This window comes from Numenius arquata, chromosome 8 (genome assembly GCF_964106895.1).
Source record: "Numenius arquata chromosome 8, bNumArq3.hap1.1, whole genome shotgun sequence".
NCBI lineage: Eukaryota > Metazoa > Chordata > Aves > Charadriiformes > Scolopacidae > Numenius > Numenius arquata.
The window spans coordinates 4606419-4630795 of record NC_133583.1 but is presented as its reverse complement, the minus strand read 5'-3'; the positions used below and the strand labels follow the sequence as shown (position 1 = coordinate 4630795).

At 44.7% G+C, this 24377-nt stretch overlaps 1 protein-coding gene across 1 annotated transcript in view; it reads right to left on the bottom strand.

Moving 5' to 3' along the window:
• Positions 1–24155, bottom strand: part of RYBP (RING1 and YY1 binding protein) — a 41408-nt gene extending 17253 nt beyond the window's left edge. Inside the window, exons 1-2 of the mRNA XM_074152177.1 lie at positions 24124–24155; positions 23014–23139 (exon numbers count right to left, since the gene is read on the bottom strand). Coding sequence (XP_074008278.1) covers positions 23014–23139; positions 24124–24155 — 158 coding nt within the window. The remainder of the gene's footprint in view (positions 1–23013; positions 23140–24123) is intronic.
• Positions 24156–24377: the final 222 nt, after the last annotated feature.

Sequence of the window (24377 nt, the reverse complement as noted above, 5' to 3'; positions counted from 1 at the left end):
CATCCAGCCTGGTCTTGAACACCTCCAGGGACGGGGCAGCCACAGCTTCTCTGTCCCAGCACTATCTGTGGTGAAACAGTCACTGACAACGGTTTAAGAAGAAAACTTACTGTGCAATAAATCAGTTTGCTTTTCTAAGCACAAGAAGAAATACAAGACGCTCTGAAGAATGATGAGGCAGGCAGGCATACAATTTCAAAAGGCCTCCATGTGCTCAGAAGAGCTTTTTTCCCTCCATTGTGTCCTCTGAACACAATCTGATAACTGAACACAGACTTACAAGTGACATTTCGGGGTGTCCAGGTGGCACAACACACAACAATCCTGTATGGGTGGGCACTGCTGCTCGGGGAAGCCGAAGGAGAAGTCAGGCGCTGGGCTGCCATCAGTAGCTGCTGCTCCAGCACCGTGGGAACAAGGCAGCCCAAGAGCACAGAAACTTTTGCTTTCAGAATTATTACTCCTGGGCGTGAGGAACTGACCCAGATGGTTTCAAAATTTGCCAGGAAACAATATTACAATACTCAATTCAAAGCTCTTCCTCCCCTTAACTAGAAAGCCTTAGAAGAAACCTGCTTAGTAAACTGTTGGTTCCCTACTTGGGAGAACCAGCGCAAGGTATCTACATGTGCCTAGTATGTTGTAGGACAGGGAAACTCAACTACATTTATAAACAAAACAAGCAGAGAGCACTATCCTACAGAACAAAAAGCCTGGAATAATTAATGAAAACAACAGAAACATTTCCGAGTCCTCTGCAAGCCAACTTCTGATCTGCAGATAACAATAACTGCTTGTCCAGACAAAACTATCATTTTTAAAGAAAGTTCTCAGATAAGGTAATCTTCAAACTAAAATGCTCACTTTATTGTATTCTGGACTGTACTACCACTGTTATCATCCTGGCGTTTCGCAGTTTTGCATACACTCACAAGGCTTGCATCTATGTGCATACAGGTAGACACACGCACAAACAAAATCTGAATTGCCATCACTTTGGTACAAGCCCCAAGGAGGGAAAGTAAGCAAATCCAGTTCAAAGGTTTTTTTTTTTTTTGGTTGTTTTTTTTTTTTTAATATTTCAAAACAATTCTGGTGCTCCATCCTAAAAAAGTGGTTAGTCTCACTGAAAACTACCAGTTACACTGTGAACCTGTGCCAGCTGCAAATCACACCAACCACCCTGGCACCATCATTTAAAGTCATTTTCCATTTAAAGAGTCTCACATCAGCGCCAGCGCAGCCTTTCATTACCCATCCCACTTAATACCCACAATCTCTCCACAGCTCGCTCGCTCGGTCTCCACTGACCAAGCAGAGCCCGGGGAGACTGATGTGCGGATTATTGGGATTCCTAATGCCTTTTTCTCCCCGCTGGCTGAGCGCTTGGCAGCTTGCCTGGCCCGCAACACGTGTGGCTCTGTCAGCCTAATGCACTGTGTCATCTGGAGAGTCTCAGGACGGAGCGGGACCCAACGGCGTCCACATAGAAACGGCCGACAGCTCCCAAAGCTTCCAGCTACTACTACACTTTCCAGCGCTGGTGGAGAAAGAGATACAGAAGTGAGTGTCTGGGTGTTTGCCACCGCTCGCTTTCCAAGAGGCAAATATATGAGGTAAGAGCAACTGCATTCAGCACGATCCCTTAACCGAAGGCTGGAGAGCCAACACAGGGCTTTCCCGTACAAAACATCCGTCCTCGCTTCATTGTTGTCTTGCAATGACTCAAAATCTGCGCCCAAAGATTCTGGATTTGAGTCGTCATTTTTTCCCACGTAACCCACCTTCTGTTACCAAAATAACGACAGTGAAAATTCACAGATACAGGCTCAAAAACGAGCTGTGACCCAGTCAGTTGCCACTCACCAGTTTAAAAGGTTGCTGTTAAACCGTATCTACGTCCAGCATTTAGTGAGGGCAGAAAGAAATGAGGCTTGGGCATTTTTCTGTATAAAAGATATACTGAGGTAGTTTGTAGTGTGAGGAAATACATCAGCCCTGTACATCCTGCTGTAAATTCTTACAGCGTGAGTATACAAAAGGAAATACCACACAACGTGTAAATATCAAATAAATGCAAATTTAACATCATGCCTAACTAAAAAGTGTAGTGAAAGTGAAACGGGTTTGTAGATGAATGAAATACAGAAGCTGGCGGAGATCTTACTTGGAAATGGAAGAAAAGAATATGCAAAATACAGCCGAAGTTTCACTTCCTCTGTACAACAAAATACAACAGAGAGCTCCAGCACAGCACACGGCACATCCTCTACAGCCTCCTCAGACACCACACGCTCTCCATACACACCAAGATTTCCTACTTTATATCAGATTACAGATTTTTTGTGAATTATCTGAGCAGAGAAAGATAAAGATTACCAACTGTATAACTAAATACAGGGATTTTTTAGACAATATATTAGAAACCTATTTTTCTGCTAATAAACACATACTAATTATTTTATAATAGCAAACACAGTAACAACTGAAGGAAAAGTCTTGAAAAGCACTATTAAGCAGTCCAACTGTGCTGGATTTGGTTCTTATTCAAGCGTATCATCCAGCTCTCAGCACCCCAATATCCAGGAACCTCAGTCTCGGGTGTATTTACCAAGACACCCCTTGGTTAGGTTGATTTCCATTTACCTACAGGAACTCTGACAAACAGCAACTTGCTTGCTTGAGGATGACTACAGCAGAAGAAAATAAATGTAGTTTTTCTGCGCCCCAGGACTACACCACGCTGGTGATACACATCTCCCCGATTAGAGAAATTACTTGCTTCTGGAGATTTACAAAAAATGACTCAGTGAGATCGTACTATGTTATGTTGCTTCCTCCTCTTAATTTCTTCCTGGATTTGTGCAGCTAATTGCTTATCACCAGAATTTCCAAGTTAAAGCAAGCTAAAAACAGAACCTTGTTTTTACTCAAACGCATTGCAGAAAACAGCGTGGACCAAATTGAGCAACCACTTCCTAAGGAGCTTGTACCCTCACTCTGCACCACAACTGGGGAGTGAAAAGAGCAAAAGCTTTTGGGGTAGCACAACTGGATGAGCAATTATACACGTACAAACCAGCCAGAGGAAAAAAAAACCCAGAAAATATTTGCTCACCATCATCTCTTTTCCTAGTCTCTGAGGTCACTGCCCACTCCTGCCACTGGTTTTTCAAACCCACCGATTCCCCCTCGCCAGCCCTGGCCGCAGCCACCAACCCCAGCAGCAGCTCCGATGTTCGTGGTGAACAGCCATGAGGAAGGTCGTGAGTGCTGAAACCCCAGCATGAGTATTTGCAGCCTGACCTAGAACACCCAAAGTCTATTTAACATCTTTAAAGATTGAGTGACAGCTTAGAAAAACAAACAGGTTTAAGTTCACTGCCTGAAAACGGTCACTTCTGCTAGAAAACTTGGGGGTAGGCAAGGCAGGAAAGGTTGAAGCAACCACCTTAATGCTGCAATAACACAACTGCTCGCTTTTCAACTATGTTTCCTCAGAAGAAACTGAAATCAATCAAGTAACACGGGAAAACGCATGGAAATTATCATTATGGCACAAAAACACAAGCAGAAAAGCTTTTATGTGTCTCCTTTTAACAAAAGAAAGTCTGATTTTGAAACAGCTGCTCCACAGACCCAAGCCCACGCCCCGAGGCAGGGGCTAGGTTTGGTTTTGTTTCTGTTTATTTCACAGTTTCCCTGTTTATTCAGCTTCTTTCCTCTGCCGGTGGCAGCCAGGGCAGTGCAGGGCAAGTGGCTTCATCCAAAAGCAACAAGCAGTCCTCGCCCCCGACAGCCACTCCACGCTGCGCTCTGAAACACAGGTAGCTACGATCTTCGGAACTTAGAAGAAGCTTCAAGTCTTTTCTAAAGGAACAGCAAATCACTTCAGAGCTTGGTTGAAAAAAAATAAAAATCCATTTTTTTTCCCCCCAAGGGTCGTATTAAGCTGAAAGAAGGTAGTGAAGGTGAAGAGGAAAAAGCCAACATGCTAGACAGCCTAAGCTCGATGTAGCTTACGTGCTACTTACACAACTGTTAAAAATCCACCAGCACGAGTTGGAAGAGAAGTCTCTGCTCCTTCCCTGGGGGCTGCAGACATTTCCCAGAGATGCTGTATCACCAAATGCTTGAGAAGTGTCTGATTCTCTGCTTATGGACCAACGCACTTCAGTAGTGTTTCAGACGATCCATCCCACATTGAAGTTTAACCACAGTGACAACAATTCCACCAACTTCAAGTGAACAGCTTTTGCCTTACGCGGGCAAAGGACTGACTCATCAGTCAGGGCTGAAGGAAGAGTAACAACATGAACCTTTCAAACACACATTTGTAGCAGAAACCTGGACGCCAAACATCCTTTGCAAAGAAGTATGCTCATTTTGACACCAATGGTAGAGCTCTCCTACAGGGATTTCCACAGAAAGTCAGCGTTTTGACAGAGCACAAGTTTTGCTCTATTTCCTTTGGGAACAGGGCGCCCCCATTCAGGTGTAAATCCAGTTCTCCTAACCTCAGGTACACCTAAGCCAGCAAAAAAAGGAGGGTGATTGCAATGTATATAAAACACCATGCTACTGTAATGTGGCTAACAGTAACAGTGCTGGGATCTAACACATCTGACACCAGGAGAGGGCTTCAAAGCCCCACAGCGACCACAGTGGCTGGCTGAGCAACACCCGACGCTCTCCGCAGGCTGTAGTCCACACTCACGGTTGTGTTTTATGCAGCAAAACAAAGGAGTAATTGTCACATGGGGCAAAACGAGCAGCGAGGACTTGATGGTAGTGGACTGAGATGGGAATGACACCAGCAGGAGGACATACAGATCCTGCGCTGCTCCGTTTTCAGCATCATCAGGAATTGTTCTGTGGCCACGTGCGCACTCACTGTGCGGGTACACCTTCAACCTGAACAGTGCTCTTCCATCACTGCACTCACCAACAGTCCCCCGCTCCTCTTGAGCACAGGTCTTCACAGTAACAGCTAAAATAAAGTTTCACCAAAACAGACTCACTCCCATTATTTGATAAAAGAAGTCACCAAGAGAAGGTGTTTCTCAGAAGAGAATTTAAACAGACATTGTCTCAATGACTGACATGTAGTGACATAGAACACCTGATAATAAGCTTATGAAAAGAACCTTGAATCATCAAGTCTAATGAAGCCGGCCTGTTAATGAGCAGCAGACAAAGCATGCCCACGCACAGTGCCCACTGCAAAACCAGGACCCAGGCCTTTCACGAGTTATTTCTTCACTGCTTCAAAAACAAATAAAACCACCACAGCAGCTTCACAGGCACACTCGTCCACCGCTTTTATAAGACAGCTTTCAGCAACTAAATCCTCTTTTATATTTCTTTTTTTATATCAGCAAGAACTTCAGGTCACTTATTTCCCTCTGATCCATTCACATGAGAAAAATCACTCACCTGACACAGAGCCTAAGGGTTGGGTTGGTTTTTTTTTTTCCAGAATTTTACAGACCAGCAAAGTTCTCTGTGCAGTTAAACTATTTTAATTCTATATGCACACACCCTCCGCAGGCACACAACTGGGTAACTTGCCTGGGTTACAAGTGCTCAGTGATGAGTAAACCTTTTGGATGCTGCAATGCCTGTAACTGCATTTTACAGAAAGCAGCAGTAGGGTCGTGATGGTCTGCAGCTTAAGTTCAACAATTTCTACAGGAAGATACAAGCTTTGTCTACACCAACCCCATGTAGTTAAGAAAACTGACCCTCAGACTTGGAAGCCCGCTTTCAGGGCAACCACACAAAACTGGACAAGTTATTCTAAAATACTTCATACATTATTGCAGTCAGAGCGTTTCTCAAATTCTTTCAACCTGGATAAGATATTTTTACATCAGCTGGACTGACTTTGGTACTCATCTGACTTCCCCTCCTTGTCACAATTCTCAGGAGCAGCCTGCCCATGACACAGGTCTGAGGCGACGGCAAACACTCCTGGAAAAGCAAGAGAGAGTGAAAGACACTGTGAATAACTAACACCTGCCTACCCACTGAAGTACATTAATTATAGAGAATAACTGAATGACTGATTTCCTTACTCAGGGAAGTGCAGATAAGAGGTAGGGGTCTTCTCATACCTTGGATGAGAGTTTAAAGCGCTCTCAGTTGGCAGCAACACACAGGAAAAAGTCACCGGCTGGGACAATTAACAGCTTCATTTTAAGTCGGTTTTGTTCAAGTAAATAACTCTTCTACTCAGATACACTACGTGAAACAACCCTTTCTCAACTGAACAGGTATATTCAAGGCACTCGGCTAAAACCTGAATGTAAAACCTTTAAGGCACCCAACACTGGGAAGCAGCTCAGGTGGAGCCTGAGCCTGGAAGGGGACAAGGGCTCCAGTGCCCTCCTGCCACCCCAGCAACACTCTGCTGTATCAACTCCTGCTTTTTTAAAAACCAGATTCTCAGAAAAACTCAAAACCAAGACCATGCACCAGCTTGCAGAGAAAAAGGAGAGATGTCTACAAAATGAGTTATTTCAGAACATGCAGAGACATGTGAAACGGGACCTAGAAACTTAGTGTAGAGCAGTAAATCCTTAAATGAGATGTCGTTAAGTAAGGTATGGATAGATTTCACATAAGATGTTGTTTACTAGAAATAGTCCAGGAAAAATATATTTCGATTTAATAGACCCATGTTGATTTTATCCACAACAGTGTCTGTCTACTCAATCACCATTTCTCAGAATCGGATGCACGGTGGGAATTGAATTTCTTTCTGGAAACAGGTGTGAACATTTGTTGGAACTGCATTCAGTTCTGCCTCACCTCTGTTATAAACAGAATACAACCTTCATTAAAACCTTCCTTCATTAAAACATCTCAGTTGTGGCATTTTTTTGTGCCACTTGCTGCCCAAAGTTAAAAAAAAAAATTTACACTTTTTTTCTATAATATATTTTACACAGTGGCTGAAAAAGCTGCTTGCATAACAAGTATTATGCAATTTCCCAAATAAATAATACCCTTGTAGGGGGGAAGATTACAAAGTTCCAAAGATTTTCAAGGCTGCAGATTTGGCTTCAAAAGCAGAGTCTGTAAAAACCACACGCCATCCCACATCTTCCTGATAATTATGGACATCGCATCAGCACCCAAAGATCCCATCAGGAACGGTGCCCCACTGTGTATTAACAAAGGACAGCCTGGAAAAATACACAATTTACCACCACAGTACTGTCTCTAAAGAAGGTAAAGAGCTTGACACCAGCTAAACAAAACCAACCACAAAACACCACGGATGCAGTTACACTTACAAAGCTGTGCTTTGGTGGATAGCTTCTAGTTCTAAGATTATTAGATCAGAAAAAAAAAAACCAAACACAAAAAAACCCTCCAAAGCGCAACTTTATAGCCTTCTTCACCCCACAATACTTTGCCAGCACAAATACAGCAGCAGAATATCTCATGTGGAAAACCTACCCTAAGAAAAAAGCCCACCAAAATACCAGAAGTGATCATCATGGACACATTTAAAAAACAATCAGTCCTCGCACTGTAAACCAGCATGCACTTTAAGTCACAAATGCTCCAAATAACTCATGGAGAGCAAACACAGAAGTAAAAAAGGAAGTCCAAGTGGCAGACAGAGGAAAATAGAAGAGCAGAGGATGTGGCAAACAGACCCCAGTGCCCACCGGTCCCCTACCTTCACATTTTAACTTTCACAGCCTTGAGAAAGTTTTGCCTTTTTTTGCAATTTTTGTTGCTTTCATGATTCAGCCTTTCCTCTCCCATGGTGTTTCTCTGATCTCCACTTGGCCCCCAGCACACATTGCTGGTGGTCCCAGCACGCTCCAGCTCTCGACAGCCAACAAGGACACTGATCCTCTTCCGGGAGAGGGAAGTCCGTGGGCACCAAGCCCCGCTCCAGCTGGGAATCTTGGACCCCTACCCGGTGCCTAACTGCAGCCTTGTATTTGCACTGGAAATAGACTGAAAGTGAGAAAGTGATGCAGTAAGTAAAAGAAGTCCATGCCAGTTTAAACTCATTTTCAGTGAAAATTGAAGAGGTCCATTGCAAGCTGCAGATCTTGGAGTCCTGGGAGCTTTTCACCAATGACTTCAATTGGGTACCAGGGAGAAAAGAAGAGGAGCACTAAGTTTTGCAAGGGCAGCATCCATCCTGCCAGAAACTACAGCCGTAAAATTACACTTTCAACTGAGCTAATCAGCCACCTTCCAAACATAAGCCTCATTTATCTCCTCAGAACAGCAGACTTTTTTCTTAATTATCCAAGGTCAATGGCAGTGAATATTGAGCAAACTGACACTTGGGGAAGCACTGTAGATACAGAACTGGAGGGCAGGCAGCCTTCCATTTCCTTAGCAATAGTATCGCATTTTAATGTAAAGCTGCATTTTTTAGACATGAGGATTACTTTCCAATTAATCACCTACCAATACGTTTGATAAGGTACCTTTTTAGAAACAGAAATATCAAGTTCTGTACCAGCAAAATTCCCTTTTTCATAGAATCATAGAATCATTTAGGTTGGAAAAGACCTTTAAGATCATCGAGTCCAACCATAAACCTAACACTGCCAAGTCCACCACTAAACCACGTCCCCAAGTGCAACATCTACATGTCACCTAATAGAAAAAAAATATTTTTACATGTTGGAATAGAGCATAAGGATTTAAGCCAACAGAAGCCAAGGGAATAATAATTACGCTAACTTTTTATCAAACTCATTCAGAACTATAGCAACACCTCAGAATTTTGATCACCATCTCTGCATGCTTAAGATATTCACAGAAGTTAATATAAACAACTTAAAGCATCACCCCCTTAGTTCAATACCTGCGAGATGGGAGGCCTCAGGTGCAGAGTCCCATCTGCTGCCTTGCTGAAATACATGGCTTTTCCAGACAGGTTCCAGCTTGTCACAAAACAGAAACTACTTTGGAAATCTCAATAACCATTTCAGCTTCACTAGAAGCACACGTAGTAAAGGGCTGACATTTTACTAGTACTATGGAATAGAAAGGTAGTGCATAATTTCCCCGAAATTTCTATTCAGAAATGCAACAAAAATGCATATTATTCTCATGAGCCGTAGAGTTGTATTTCATGCAGCATCCATAATTGCACAGCAATTGAAGATTTCTGGAAACACAGAAGCAAAGAATAGCTCCAACAAGCCTAAAGTGAATAGGTTCTTGGTTCGACCCTGTCCTGACGCTACAGATATCAGAGAAAAAGGTGTGGAAGGGGAAGGGCAAGAAAGGTGCTTCCACATGTCTTGTGACGGAATCAACACAACATCAACAAGCCTGCCCTGAGCATAACAGTCCCGGGAAAAAAAGCATCATCCTTTAAAAGCCTGGTGGTCCTTAGGTGATGCAGGGATCGCATGGGGCTGTACTTCTTTCCAAGTTACATTCCAGTTTCCTAAGCTTGTTGATGACATTACGTAACTATTAGTTACACTGCTGTTTGCATGCTTTTAACTGCAACAACTCAGACTGCTTCCAGTAGCTCGCTAATCCAAAGGACAATCCTCTTGACAGCAACTGACAGATCCGGAGTATTCAGTTCTAGCCGAAAGGAAGAAAAATCAAACCCCTCATCCGTCCACTGAAAAAAACCAGCCAATATTCCTGCTGACCAGACCCAGAGCTTGGTCAGGGGCTGGGACATGCTGCCAATTGGACTCCAAGCCTTGCGATAGTGCATTAAGGAGCTCTCAGCCCAACGAACAGCAGACGAGGAGCAGCCCAGACCTACAGAGGGATAAAACACAGAATGTGGAGGAAATGGAGAGAAGTTAAAAGCAGCGGGCCAGGGGAGGCAGCGAGTCACTGGAATCGGCACCCTGATGCGGTGCCATTTTGGGGGTTTTCCACCTTTCCAATGGCACAGCTGGATCCCACCAGGTGCCAGCTCCACCACTCCAAGAGGTGACCCCCGAAAGGCTGGCTGTGCTTACAACCCAAAGCCCAACATCTGCCCGTCCAGGAGCAGCCGGGCGGCTCCAAGAAGCAGCTGGAGTCAAGCTGTGCTAATGCAGCCAAAGAAGATTTCTTCCCAAAGGCCATCTTTAAATTTAAAGGAAAAACAGAAAATCGGGTCTCTGTTGTGTCTTCATTATCCCAGGCACTGAAAGGCTTCAATCATCAGCTACCGGCCCCAACAGACCCTCCCCTCCTCGGAGCCATGCTCTTCCCTGGCCCTTCCCACCCACTCCACCAGCATGAATCCTCCTTGCAAGCTCCAACACAATTCCACATGCATTATTTATCCCTCTTGCTAAGTCATGCAGTGGGATAATTACTTAACTATTGTAATGATATTTTGCAATGGCTGTACTCTATTATTCTAATTGAGTTTCGTAGGATTGCTTTTGCTGCGTGTTTTGAGCAAAAGAGCATATTTTCCTGGAGTATAAAAAGCTAAGCTTGACATTCACTTTAAGCCTAAGAGTTGGATGTCAAAAGTGAATTTTTAGGAGAATACCAATGTTTTCTTAATTAAAACAATGTTGATATACTACTCAGATTTTTGCCATCTCTGCTCACAACCACTGAAGACATGTTTTTTCATAAATCTAATGAAATATTAAAATAGTCATTAACTATGTGGAAGTGTTAATCAAAGTTTCTTCCTTCCAATAGGATGTTGTTTTCCTTGTGAGAATCTTCCTTGTAAGACTCCAGTTAACATAATTACCAAACACTTGAAAGGTGAGAGAGATTTGCAACATTTCTATTCACAAACTAAAAGCTTAAGTCAAAACACATTTGCACGTCTTGCTTAACACCACATTAAATTTTACTAAGATAAATGCTCAGCTTAGGACTCGGAGAATTATCACAGCAAAACACTAAATAAAATCAGTCTTTTCCATATACTCAATGTGATATAAGCTACACAGCAGAGCAGCCCAATTAAACAATTATTTATATCTCCCTACCCCCAGGATATTCTTCAGGCTATGCATGATTCAAGATGTACTTGTAACAGTTTTGTGAAGCGATGAATAGGATTTCAAAAAACACAATAGTCCCAGTAGTTCAAAACTGGTAAGAAAACTTTTTCTGCCTCAAGCCAGAAATTCTTCCAGGAGGAACCTCACTTTAAAAGCTGCTAATGATAATATGCTGAACTAGAGCAGGGAGGAAAAGCAGCAAACCACTGATAATCGACCCATTCACCTACTAATAATCTGCCGGCTCCGTAAGAAAAGGCATGGATACAACCCCGTGGAGAAGGAATACCATCTTTTTGATCCAAGCAAGCACATCGGTATATGAGTAGCAGCATATTTGTACACTAACATCAAACCCAAGAATTTTGTATAGTTGGCAGTAGAAAGACTAAACTTCAGACAGATGAGACTCATTGACAATTACAGCCCTGCAAAATTTGCTGAGTATGTTGGACTTTCTGGGTATTTTGTTTCTTTCTGCTTAAGAACACGAAAATGTTTGGTCACAATCTAAGACACTTACTTTAAAAAAATAACCACAGATCCAAAGTTTTATCAGTCTCAGCCCCTGTTCAAACTTCAGAGGCTCCAGGATGACCGAGAGGAACGAGCGATCTGAGGAATCCAGCGCTACAGACACAGACCAAGCTCTTCCCCTGAGTCTCATTTAGGGCTTTATACAACACAATTTATTTCTCAATTCTTTTTTATCTACTAAAACTATCTCCTTGGAAAAAAAAATAGCCTTGGAACAAAGCAAGATCACAAAAGATAACCATGTTAAGTTTCATGTCAACTTATTCCCTTCTCGATGCATCAGTTTTGGAGCCCTGATCCAGCCCTTGACAGCAAAGCGCTGCACTGACTTCTGCAGCCTCTGGACACAATTCAGAAAAATCAATGCAAAGAGCAAAAGGTCACATTCTCCACAAGCATCAACTACCTGTCGAACCAAGACGGAATTGCAAATGCTAGCATGCTCAGAAATAAAGCCACCAACTGCTATTAAAGCAATTTTGGCACCCATATTCCTAACACCCGTGACTAAGTAAACCTGTTCCTTACGCGATATGCTTTAGTGTAAAAAAAAAAACAAAAACGAAACCCAAAACACTCATGCTTGTGACAGGCTTTTAAAAACAGGTAGGTGTAGTACATAGCTGTAAAATTTCATCGCTTTGAATTGAGAGTGCCAGTGGGAACGTCAGTCTGGCTTAAAAAGCAAAAAGAAAGGCAAGAGGGGAAAAACTAAAGACATGGAAAGAAAACCAAACTACTGCACTGCTAAGTGTTACCCCTCACTCTCCCTGCACATCAGGAAAAGCCCTGAGAACAGGCACAGAGCTGTAACAGGTACCTTATTATGGAAGGTTTTCCATGACTTGCTCAAGACACCTAGCTGTTGGCAGAAGTAAAGCCTCTTCCAAGCACCAGCCGTGAAACCATCCTCACATTTTACATCTTCATAAATGCACACACTGAACATGAAGGTGCCATCTCCCACGCATTTACAGGGCAGGCAGGCAGCATACGGGCACGATGTTCTACTGCCCCGTTTGTTGTTGGTTTTTTTTATCAATCAGTTAATTTGTAATCGGCAAAAATGCCATCCTCTTCATACAGACAGGGAAGCTTTTGTTTATTATAAAGTTTCGCTATCGCTTCTTTGAATGCTGACTTAGTAATAGCGGCTCCCAGCACAGCAGCATCAATTCCCAGCACACACTTGTACGTTCTCAGCCAAAGCAACCTCGGAGTCTTAAACGAACCTTTCGTAGGTCTAAACTTCTGAATGCGAACGCATGGTCCCAGCTTGTAGAGATGCTGCAAAACTGTCACTGTCAATAAGTCATTTAATGAACCTCCAAATTCCAGTCTGAGCTGTGGTATTACAGACTGTCCCTGTGGATAGTCCCGCAGTCCCACCGACACTAATAATGCGCATCTCAGATGCGTTAGATCTTCTTGACCTCCACAGTTAAGCAACTTACAACTAACTTGAGTCACATCCGGCAATAAATAGTTCTAATTAATGACTTTTAATTGCTGCCAGAGTACTGTATTCCCACACCCATGATTAAACATGTTCCTTACTCTGCTAACCCACATGTAAAATTGTGCAACTCTCACAATGCCATGCCTTTAGCACCCACACAGCACACAACCGTGCCATTCCCCTGGTGCTTTAGGAGCAGACATCGCTGTAAAGGATGGTGAATCAAGGTGTACAAAGTCTACCCCCCACCATAGTTCCAGCAGTTGTATCATCATTTGTTTTCTTGCTGCCCTTGCTCTTATTTTTAAATGATTATCTATACAGTTCAAGCTACTTGTGTGTCAAATGTAATCTTAAAAACTAACAGGCTGTTCTGTTTTCCCTCTACATGTTTAGGGATCACCTGGGTTTTTCTCTGCTCAGGAAGTTGGAATTAGTTCACATGCACTTCAGCTTGGTTTGCATTCCAAGAATCCAGAAAATCTGATTCGTTTTTCAAGAGACCCTCCGAACAGAGATTCACGAGACCTCATCCAGATACTTCTTGCAGAAGTTCTTAGAACCACCAGGAAACTCTTCTTGTAGATAGACCAAGATTTGTCATGAATGCTTGACACACGAGTCTACTCACTAAACCGGTCATTACAGGTAAATAAAACACACGTAATTCCTCCAAAATCATTCACTGTTTCTAGGACAAGCAGTTTTACAAGACACAGGTTTTCAAATTGCTAATACTATGCTGAATTGGAAACATTTCCTAGAGCTTATTAAATATTGTTGTTAAATTGATCCACACCCCTGACTATTACAGGTAACAAATGAAAGCGGGTTTGTTTCTCCATAAGGCACCTGTAATAACTGAGCAACAGCAACAAGCAGGCACCAACCAGAGCTCCCCGGCCGAATTAGCATGACAGAGACAAGCCTCCCCTTCTGCTGCTAATGATGTGCTCTTGCCCTGCATCCCCAGGAGACAAATGACTGCATCGGCTGATTGACTCCATCACAGGGCCATCCTCCATCAATGTATTGCCTCTCTTATTGAAACCTCAGCTCGGGAAGGGAAAGTGCTCAGTACCACTTCTGAAAAAAACAGTGAAAGCGCTTTCAGAATAAGAGCCCCAAGATATACAATTAGAGCCAAATGTTTCAGCCGAAACACAGATTTCCAACAACCTCAACATACACGCATGCTTTGTCCAACCAGGACAAGAAAGATCCATGTCCTTCTGGTAATCTAGATGATTTTTATTTTTTTTTTAAACAAAGGAATGAAACACCTACCGCGGACAGAAGTTTCTTGATCAAATTAAAACACAGACAGGGAATACAATCATACAGATTAAAAAATGGCAACTGGAGGATATTTAGCGAGCTGATTTGCTAAAGGGTGAATTCCAGCCTCTTTTACACAGGCTTAAATCACACTAACATCATACTATCCCCATTGACACCTGTAGAGAAGTAAAAGAAAATACAAGGCCTTCCATGTCTTTATTTGGTACCTAGATAATAAAAAATGTAAAAGGGAGTAATCCTTTTCAATTAAGAACTACCCTTGTAATTTAAAAAATACTGCACCTTTGTGGCCCAGAGTGCAGGGGGTAACCCACGCTCAACACTCATCAGGCAGCGTTCCCATCAACTTTAAAACTTCAGTGAAGGCACCAAATCCTCATACTTCTACATGCTCCATCCACCTCCCCGATTCAACCATGTTAAGTTGCACATGAATTACCCAGAAATAGTTCCACCCACACAAAAATTATTTAGTTCAGGAAAAATATTTCAGATTATAATCAGTCTGTCTACTCAGCAACATAAATCTGAAGGCAGCTTTAGCTCAGGCAAGATTATTTTGCCTCGCTTAGCACCCCTGCATGTTACAAGCAATCCATCATAACTCAAATCCTGATGAACAATCTGCTTGAGAAAACACGTCTAAACATTTATTCCTTGTTTACCCCTAAACAGAATCCAAAACTGACTTGTTTTGCTTCCACTTTTATTTAAAGACAACCAATCTGATAAGATCCTCAAACTAAAGTTTCTAGAACTCCTGAACACATTCCTATGTAAGTTGTAAATATAGTTTCTGGAAGTTTGCACCTCCATATAGCAACTGACATAAAGCATACACTGTGCTTTGATGCGAAACATTTCAGCTCTCAGCAAATTGCCATAAAATGTATGTTTCAAAGTGTTTATCTGTCAGAAGGTTAAAATCAATTTGACTGCAAGACTTCTGCTTCTGCAGTAAAGAATATGATTACAAATTTTTAGTATTTTGATCCTTGTAGCAGAGGGGGCTGGTTACTCCACAATCTCAGGCCAGTGTCTCAAATAAGACCACACAAGGTTCAAAATCAGGTCTCCTGGTTTCACAATCCACACTTTAGACACCTACAACCTCTTTCTCTCACGCATTTCCAGTGTTACTTAACAGAAGATCGGCTGTAAGCGTACTTTTAACTTTCAGAAACACAGGCAGCACTTCAATAATAAAATACTACGAAAACAATGCCCAGTTTTAGCCAGTTGGTTTTCCTTTTTCTAGGAAGGAGCTGAGACTCACCTGACTCAGAAGATACTGAAGAGTCAAACAAAACCCACCAGGCCAGCAAGGCAAAGCGATGCTTTTCCCTCTCATTTATATTTAAGCCAGTCAGAATTACAATCTTTCCAATGTTTAACAGGCAGTGAATTTGTTGATGTACCAATTAGCACTCCGCTACAAAGAACACGCTCCTAATTAATAGCCGGCTTACGGGAAGAGCGATGTTAAGGATTTGGTCGTACCTCCAGACGCACCAAAAATGTGTGAAAAGAGCTCTGGTTGATGCAAAGAAAATCTGTCTGCACAAAGAGACAATCAATGTATTTAGCATGTGTCAGCTGTAAAAGGAACTTACATAAATGTAATGGAGGCATTTCCACATCATTTCTGTCACTCTGTGTAATCCTGGACATCTGCTTAGGGCAGCACGTACAAGTTACTCCGTATTTGAGGTCTGTTTTTGCCGTGTCCTTAATAAACACGAAGGGGCAATATTGGTAATTTGCCCTTAACCTGTCTGAAACATGCACACTCCAAATAAATCCTCACAAACCCTCCTTTAAGACCCCTTCCCTCTGCTAACACCCAGATTTCTCCTTCTACCTTGTGAAGGAGGTAGCTGGTGCAAAGAGAGATGTAAAGTACAGCTATAAGACACAGCCACAGACAGAGTTTGTATGAATCTTATTTCAGGTCAGAGCTCTGCGTTACGAAACTCCAGCACACCTTGTGAATGACCTACATTGCCAGACTGAAACCCACTAACCTAAAGAACCACCCGAAATCCTGCAAAAATAGGTCAGTGGGTTTCCTCATAAGAAGAATTACGCAGACAAGGAGGGATGCACATAATAAAGGACACGCAGAGCACATCCTTCGCCGAACGCAGGAGCACTCAGTGAGCCGTATCTCTCACCCTGCTGCCATATTCCCACACACCGGCAGGACTTCCCAGAAGTGCCGTGAACTTCTGTTTCTCACAGATGGACCATGGAAGGACCTGTCTGCTCGTTCAAGCCCGACAGGGCAGCAAGAAAAGGAGCAGCACAGCAGCAAGGAACAGTGAGCCTACTGGCAGCAGAACTGTTTAATTTGCTTTGCTAACACAAAGCGGGTCTGGCAGCACCTGGAGTACAAGCAACACTGGACTCACGATCAGCCTGGAGTTACAGCGGGGGGTATCCAGGCTATAGCACAGAAGCTGGATGTGGCCAGCCAAAATAACACATCCATAGCACATTACCTGCCAACCCTCATCCCTCATTGGTCTGATATCCCATGCCTTGCTTTTGGGACCTAAGGGCTCAGCCAAAACAGAGCCCCACAGCACTACGAGCTGCTGGGGAACAGGAAGAGGCAGCACAGGAGCCGGCTGAGATCCCACAGGAGCCGAGGGTGGCCGCAGACAACCACGCTTCACATCCACCACCTCCCTCCTTTCAGCTATTGCACCGGCCAATGCTGCACAAACACTTCTGTATTTCCAGTTCATACAAGGTTCCGCTTATTAGATGAAGCCACATCAGTGTGCAAATACACACGCCAATCGTGCAAATGTAGCAGCCCCTCCGCAGCCAGCTGACAGGAACATGAAACAATCAGGGCAATTAAGAAAGGCACGCAGAGAAAGTTGCTCAGCATTCCTCTGCCTACCAGTTCCCCATGAGGACCTGCCGAGAGCCAGGGCCAGTATCCCAGTGGCCGCAATGTCTGTTTACAGCAATAGAAGAAAGTTACGTGCCCTCTCCACCTACACACACATACATACTTGGAATTGGATTCCCATCTCCCAAAAAAGCAGTCTATGGAGGAAGGGAAAAACAAGTAATATCCATGCTGCATATTATCAGTGATAGATTAACATGCTCAGTGCCACAGTTTATCTATTAGATCTTTATACAGTCTCCAACAGAAATCAGAGATCGATCTTTAAACCCACTATCCATGATCATTTAACCCAAAGGGGTAATCCACATGAAAACTGTAACACAGATTTTATTATGTTAAATAACATAAAGATTTTTTTTCCCCTAATAAAAAAACACCATGACAGGTACAGCTATTATTATAGGATCTTATCCAAGTGGTGGAAGCAAAGCGGGTCAAGCAGTCACTACACTAACCTACTGCCTTTGTCACCTACAGGCACCTAAATTTGACAGCCATAACATAAAGGGGTATTGCCAAGGTGCTGCACGTCAATGCTGAGCATCCTCCCTGCTGAGGAAGGTTCTCCAGAGCTGCTGAGACCCAAGGGAAATCCTGGGGTAATGGTAATGAGATCATTAATGCCAGAGCCAAACACCAGCAAAGAGCAAGTCAGGACACAACTCTTATTTCTTTCAAAAGCAAGAACATCAGCGTTATGCTTGCACCAGACTGACAGATAATAGCTGATCTGTAGCTGAACAGCTTCATCTACTCAGATGAAGTCTCACAGACTAACCCTATGCTAGTTATAAAAAATAAGCGTAGCATGAATCCGTACCAGTAGTCAGTTTATAACGGATCAATAGCCCGAGCCATGCAGCTGAGGCACCCGGGATCCAGCAATACAAGCCATGAAGTCAAACTTAGTATATCGTCAAACTTCAGCCCCAGAATTCGGGGCTTGCTGTGAACCATCAGCATTGTCTGCTTGTAAAAAGCTCCTCCTGTCCTCAGCTCCCAGACCTACCAAAAATACTCCTCATCTACAAACGCAGAAAAGTAACAGCTAATTACTTTTAGACTGTGCTGATAAACAAGGTGTGAGACAACAGAAGTCTGAAGAAGTCCTTGCACGTGGGCAAACATTTTGCAAATCGAGCATTCCAACACCTCAGCAGAATTATGCTGTTCCCAATCCATTACCAACAAAGTCAACCCCGAGGGGACACGTCTCCAGGATCTGGATGGCCCTGGGGAGCACTGCCACCACTCCAGGCTGGTACAGACCAGGCTTCGCTCCACCTGATCCAACTGCCATTTAACTTCAGCAATCAATGGGAAAAATAGAGATGATTTAACCATAGATCTAAAGAGCCAATTAGTAAAACAAATATTCCAGAGTAAAAGCACCGATGTCCCTTCCAAAACAGCTTTTTCCAGACGAGCCGCATACTCCATTTTTATAGAAAATAACCCACTTAAAGTCCACTACAATGCTAAATAAAACCCACCTTAGTGCAGGTGAAAGCTATTTAACTTGAAAGAACAGAGTGAACTTTGCTTCTAACCTACACCATAGCTGCACACCAAAGCAAGCATTTTTAGAAGAACAATCCTGCAAATAGATAGCAAATAAGCAGGGCATACATTAGTTGAACAGAGATCTGGATCGTGAGCCTGATCCCTCATTCCAGGAATAGCAGGACTATCTGGTGTCTATTCTGGTCAGCCCAGCCTGGACGCAGAACAAGACAATACTTTTCAATGGTGACATGAACAGTAGTTTAAGTCCTTCAAAGTGCTAGCTTAGATCCTGCCGACACACAAAGGAATTTTCTGCAGAACTGACGGGGAACAAAGGCCAGTATGTATCTGAGACACCTCCTCCACACACAAGAAAATTCTTTTTAAAATTATGGTGAATTGTTTCAGCTTGACCACCCTTCAAAAGAATGGCAGGAGAGTGAAACATGGCTGATACATGCTCCCCGAGCCCTCCACAGTTTTCAAACCACTTGATGCCATCTCCAGACTACACACCTTGGGTACACAGGTATTAGCCACAAACACAACAGAAATGCTTAACACGTGCACACCTTGCAGAGGACATACACATTGCAACTTGTTAATTTTGTACTAAAAAGTCCCGTTGTTTTGTTAATTGGTATGTCAGACATCCAGTTGTTGCTTTCTCATCTTCCACTGACTTTTTTTTTTAGGGCATTTGTCTGTAATCAAGGCACATTCATGATAGAGGCTATGAAGTTTGGACAGGGAAAGCACTTATCCTGAAGCTAGAGAAAAATTAACATCAGAGAAGCTCCATCACCTTGCACAACTGTGTCTGGGAGGAGAGATGAAGCTACTGGAAGAGGTGTACAGGAGCGCAACATAAGGAAACCATCAGAGAACCAAAGGGGAAGAGGAGCAAGAACACCATTAAGAAAAACAAATGGAAGCAGGGAACAACCGTCTACCCTCAAACAGGAACACAGAGCTCCCCATAAGGGGAAATACAAGGCCAAGTTCTGCCCCCACATTCCTAGGAAATCCAAAGTAAACCTTCCTTCTGCATTTGAAAAAGTAATGGAAGGGAACACGTGTTTGTGAAGCAAACTTTGCAGCAGAAGTTTTAATTCAAGCCTTCTCCTGTATGCAGGAGCTGGTGGGGCTACATCAGAGCAAACCATCAGAAGAACCACAGGACACAAGTGGAAGTGGTGGCCAGCACCAGTTCCCTGCGCTGTTACACCGATACAAAAACCTCTGTGAAAGAAAAAAAGTATTGTACACCCCAGCCATTGCTCGCTCCCAAGCCAACCATTTAAATCATCATCTCGCCCAACTGCATGTTATGTTGAACACAGCTTTTATCTTTGCTGTGACTCTCACAGAAGGAAAACAGTAGAAAAACTCAACATACTTGCCTAAATAGAGCGTAATAAAGTTTAACCATAAAACAGCAAGAATAAAGTTGAGGAAAGGGAGTTAGTGACATACTGTAACAAATCCAGTATTCAAGTACCACAGGTTTAATGTAGTCTTTGCACGACAACTTCCAATTCTCTTGAGATGGATTTGACCTCATTTTTATTTAAAAGTGGAACTGAAATATTTATAAACAGCCCCTTGAAAAAGTATTCAGGTGCAATTTAACTGTTTAACATCTACAGTGATTTTGACTTGGCACATCAACTCTAAACCTCCCTGCGTTTGAAGCTCCTTTTATGAGATGCTTGGGAAAGGGGATAGTTGGATCTGAGAAAGTAAAACTTCTAACTGCTGCCAGCCACCCCTCCCACATACCAACAGACTATATCGAGTCTGAAAAAATATAGACACGGCGAGAACTAGCTAACATCCTAACTAGATCTCAAATCAGAGAATATTTATCAGCCAAAGTAAATTCTACAGCAAATAATTGGCTTCACAGTGGATTGGGGGGGGAGTAGGTCATATCAGATCTTAATAAAAAAAATGCGCATAGTGTAATTGCACACAATAATTTGATGAAAACCAGCTACCTCACCATGTCTATGATGTCTTTCACTACTTTGTTGGGTTTTTTTACAAAGTGAGTTTGATAAATTTCCGATAAGTGTTACTGAAGTAAGCCTTAATGAAGCAAGGCATTTTTAAATGTGGAAAAGTGTCATCAACTTGTCAAACTGCAACTTAAAAGTCAAGCTCATCAGACACCTTAGATTTCAAGTAATAAATTATCAATCGCAACTCGTTGAGTATCTTTACATCAGTCATTTATTTGAAAAATTCTGAAGAATTTCCCCGGCATCGACTCGTACGTCACATACTGTAACACTCAAGGCAATACCACAACAAAGAACTCTGACCTCCCAGGTCTTCTTAACATACGACGCTCACTCACAACGCTCAATCAATCCTGCTTTCGGTTACATTTATTCATAAGTGATATAAATATGCAAGAAGACATGATGGTCCATTGAATATTTTAAATACTTTCTCAAATTCTACAAACAAAAGCAATTTTAAAAGCATCAAAAATGAATAGAAAGCTGATGAATTAAATGAATTAAAATTAGAAGCCATTCATAAGGGTCCATTAAAAGCTGAACAGAAGTACAATGTTCTAGACCCGAGGATAACATCTGCAAGTAAGGCTACAGTTCTTCACCCAAAATCATGAACCGCTATGCCTCTTGAGGGCCCTTTAAAAGAAAAAACATCCTACTACCTCAACAAACAGTTTGAAAATTAGCCTTAAAATAAGACAGGGCACACCAGAGAAAGCTGCTGCTCACTAAATGAACATCAGCACAGTGGCCAAATGACAATGATCGAGTCTGATAGAAGACACAGTCCATATGGGCTCCTACATCTCATTAAGGCTCTCCTCCCACCAACACGCTTGACGTGAGGCTGTGGGGACCCGCGGTGACTGTGAGGCCATGCACTGTAGTAGCACAGTTTAAAGACCAAGCAGCTGCAGGATCGACATGTTTCACCTGAGCCAACAGGGAAGACAAGGCAAACAGAAAACCACAGAAATCAAGCGCTGACAAAACAAGATTGAACAAAACCAGTTAAAAACCAGCTGAAGGTGCACACGGGACACTACGGTCCCAAAAGCTCAACCTTACTCAATGCTATAACTAGGCTATTTAGAACTGGTTTAAGTCCAACACCTCTATATATTTTGTAAAAAGCGCAGGGATACTTGTAACTGACGCGCATCATAAAACACACTGTGAAATACTACAGCACTATTTTGCTGTAACTCAGAGAGTTTCAATGGCCCAAAAGCATGCTCCCCATTAAAAATGTAGGCACTTCGCATTGTTTAAAGCACAGCATGAACAATAACCAACCGAACACGCTTTCACCTCCTTTGTCAATCAAGTCAAGACAGCCAAGTCATGCAAACAGCCTGCTGATGAGAGCACCTCAGTACACTGCTTCAAAGGAGGAAAATGATGCCTTTCACAATGGAAATCTTATGGGCTACTTCCTTGGCAGAGCAGAGCAACGGGAACTCACATTTGGAAGGTGCAATATGACCAAAATCAGAAGTCAACATGGTAGAACAAATCAGAAAAAAAAGAAAGGAAAAGCAGAGCACCACACGCCCATTTTAGCACCAGCTGATATTTCCAGGAGAAACTTTCTGAACCCATTAACTGGGAGCATGCAAGTTTTTGGGGTGGTTTTTTTTGAGATTAAACAAACTACTGTACATCAGCTTCACCATCTCATAAAGACTTCCACAGTCCCTCAGCGTGAGGCAATCAAAGAGACCTGACAGCTAAAGCTTTCAGCAATCCGCACCATTCCCGCACAGAGCACAAAGCCGATTCCTTTCGGATGACAACAGACACCAGGAGATCAACATCTCGGGAAGGGAGTTGTTGTTCTCGTGGCAGCTTTAGTTTCAGCCGTTTCCTTTCTCGCTCCCTAACCCTCAATCATTTCTACTCCCGCAGAAAACACAGGTAAATCTCCACCCAAACAACAGAAAACCAACCGCCTGCCCCAAACTACAGCCAGAACGTTTCTGGCCGCCTGCGGATCTCCATGAGGTCCTCCACACATCAGCGACAAAAAGGCACAAAACAACAAAAAGATTCAGGCTGCTGCCACATCCACGGAACATGTCTTCCAGCTCCAATTAAACGCTTGAAAGAGAATTTTTAAAATCCCCACGCTTTTGAATGGGGACAGAAGGGACTGCATGGTGGGGGGGAAAGGGGTGCAACCAGCCGATATCCAGGCAACAGTGGGAGGAAAAAAAAAAATCAACAAGTCGGTGCAGCCCAGCACGGAGCAAAGGGCTGTGTCGGAAGGTGGGGACGTACCTTGTGGAGGTGCCTTTCCTGACATCGCAGATGCTGCATTTGAAGGCTTCGGCGCTGTTCCTGAAGGTGCACACGCTACAATCCCAAAAGCCTTCGTCGGCTGCAGGTTTGGCTTGCCTTTTCGGCCTTGAGGAGGGGGAGGGAGAGGGAAAGCGTTTTGTGTGTGTGTATGTGTGTGTTTGGGGAGGAGGAGAGAGGCAGCGGGAGGAGGAGAGAAAGAAAACACACACATGAGAAACCATGTTACAGAGCCCCGAAACCCAGCGCCTGCTCTCACCGCGGCTCTTCCCGCCCCCCCCCCCCTTCCTCCTGCACCCGGGAACGGCCCACAAACACCTACCGGGGCCGGCACCCGGAGAGGTGCGGTGCGGCCCCGCCATCCGCCCCCGGCCCCGGCCCCGCGCCGCGGGAGGGCCCCGCCGGGCCGGGCCGGGCCGAGCCCCGCCGGGCCGGGCCGCCTCCCCCGGCACCGCGGCGGGGGCCGCCCCCCTCCCCCGGCGGGAGGGCGAGTTTGAAGGCTGGGAGGCGCCTTCCCTCCTCCTCCACCACCTTGTTAAACCTCCCTTTGTCTGGGAGCAGCGAGTGCGCGGAGCGGGAGTGCGAGCGAGCGGAGCCGCCATGGCTGCTCCTCACACCACACCAGCCCTGGCACCGGCGGCAGGCAGGGAGACACCGGCACTCCTCCTCCTCCTGCTGCTGCTGCCCTTCCACGCTCCCTCCATCTTAGGAGCCTCCCTCCCCGCCCGCAGCGCCCCCCCACCCCCCCTTCAGCCCCGGCCCCCCGCGTACCTGGCGGGGCGGCGCGGGCACGCCGCCCCCCTCCCCGCCCGCTCCCTCCATCTTAGGAGCCCCTCGCCGCCGCCGTCCGTCCCCCCCTTCCCCGTTCCCCCGCCGCGGAGCACACGCACGCAACTACCAGCCAGGGGCCTAACCACCGCCATCCCCTCCCTCCCGCCCGCCGCGCCAGCGCCCAGCCGGGCCCGCCGCCGACCGGCGGGGCAGGGGCGGCCCCCACCGCGCTCCCTCCATCTTAGGTGCCTCTCCCCGCCCGCCCCCGCGCAACACCCCCCCCTTCCCTCCATACCCCCCCCCCCCCCCGCTCCTGCTCACCTGGTCGGGCTCTTCTTGTCGCCCATGACCATGGATCGGGGCCGCCCCTGCCCTGCGCACAAAGAAAGAGGCGAGGGGGAGGGGGGACGGGGCTGCCTCCGTCCAGCAGGCTCCGGCTGCTCCTCACCCCCGCGCCGCCGCTCCTGCCGCTGCCAGGCTCCGCTCCAGACTAGCAGCGCAGCGCAGCCCGGCGCCCTCCCTCCTCCTCCCTCCTCCTCTCCCTCCCCGCGCCGTGCCGCTCCGGCGGGCGGAGC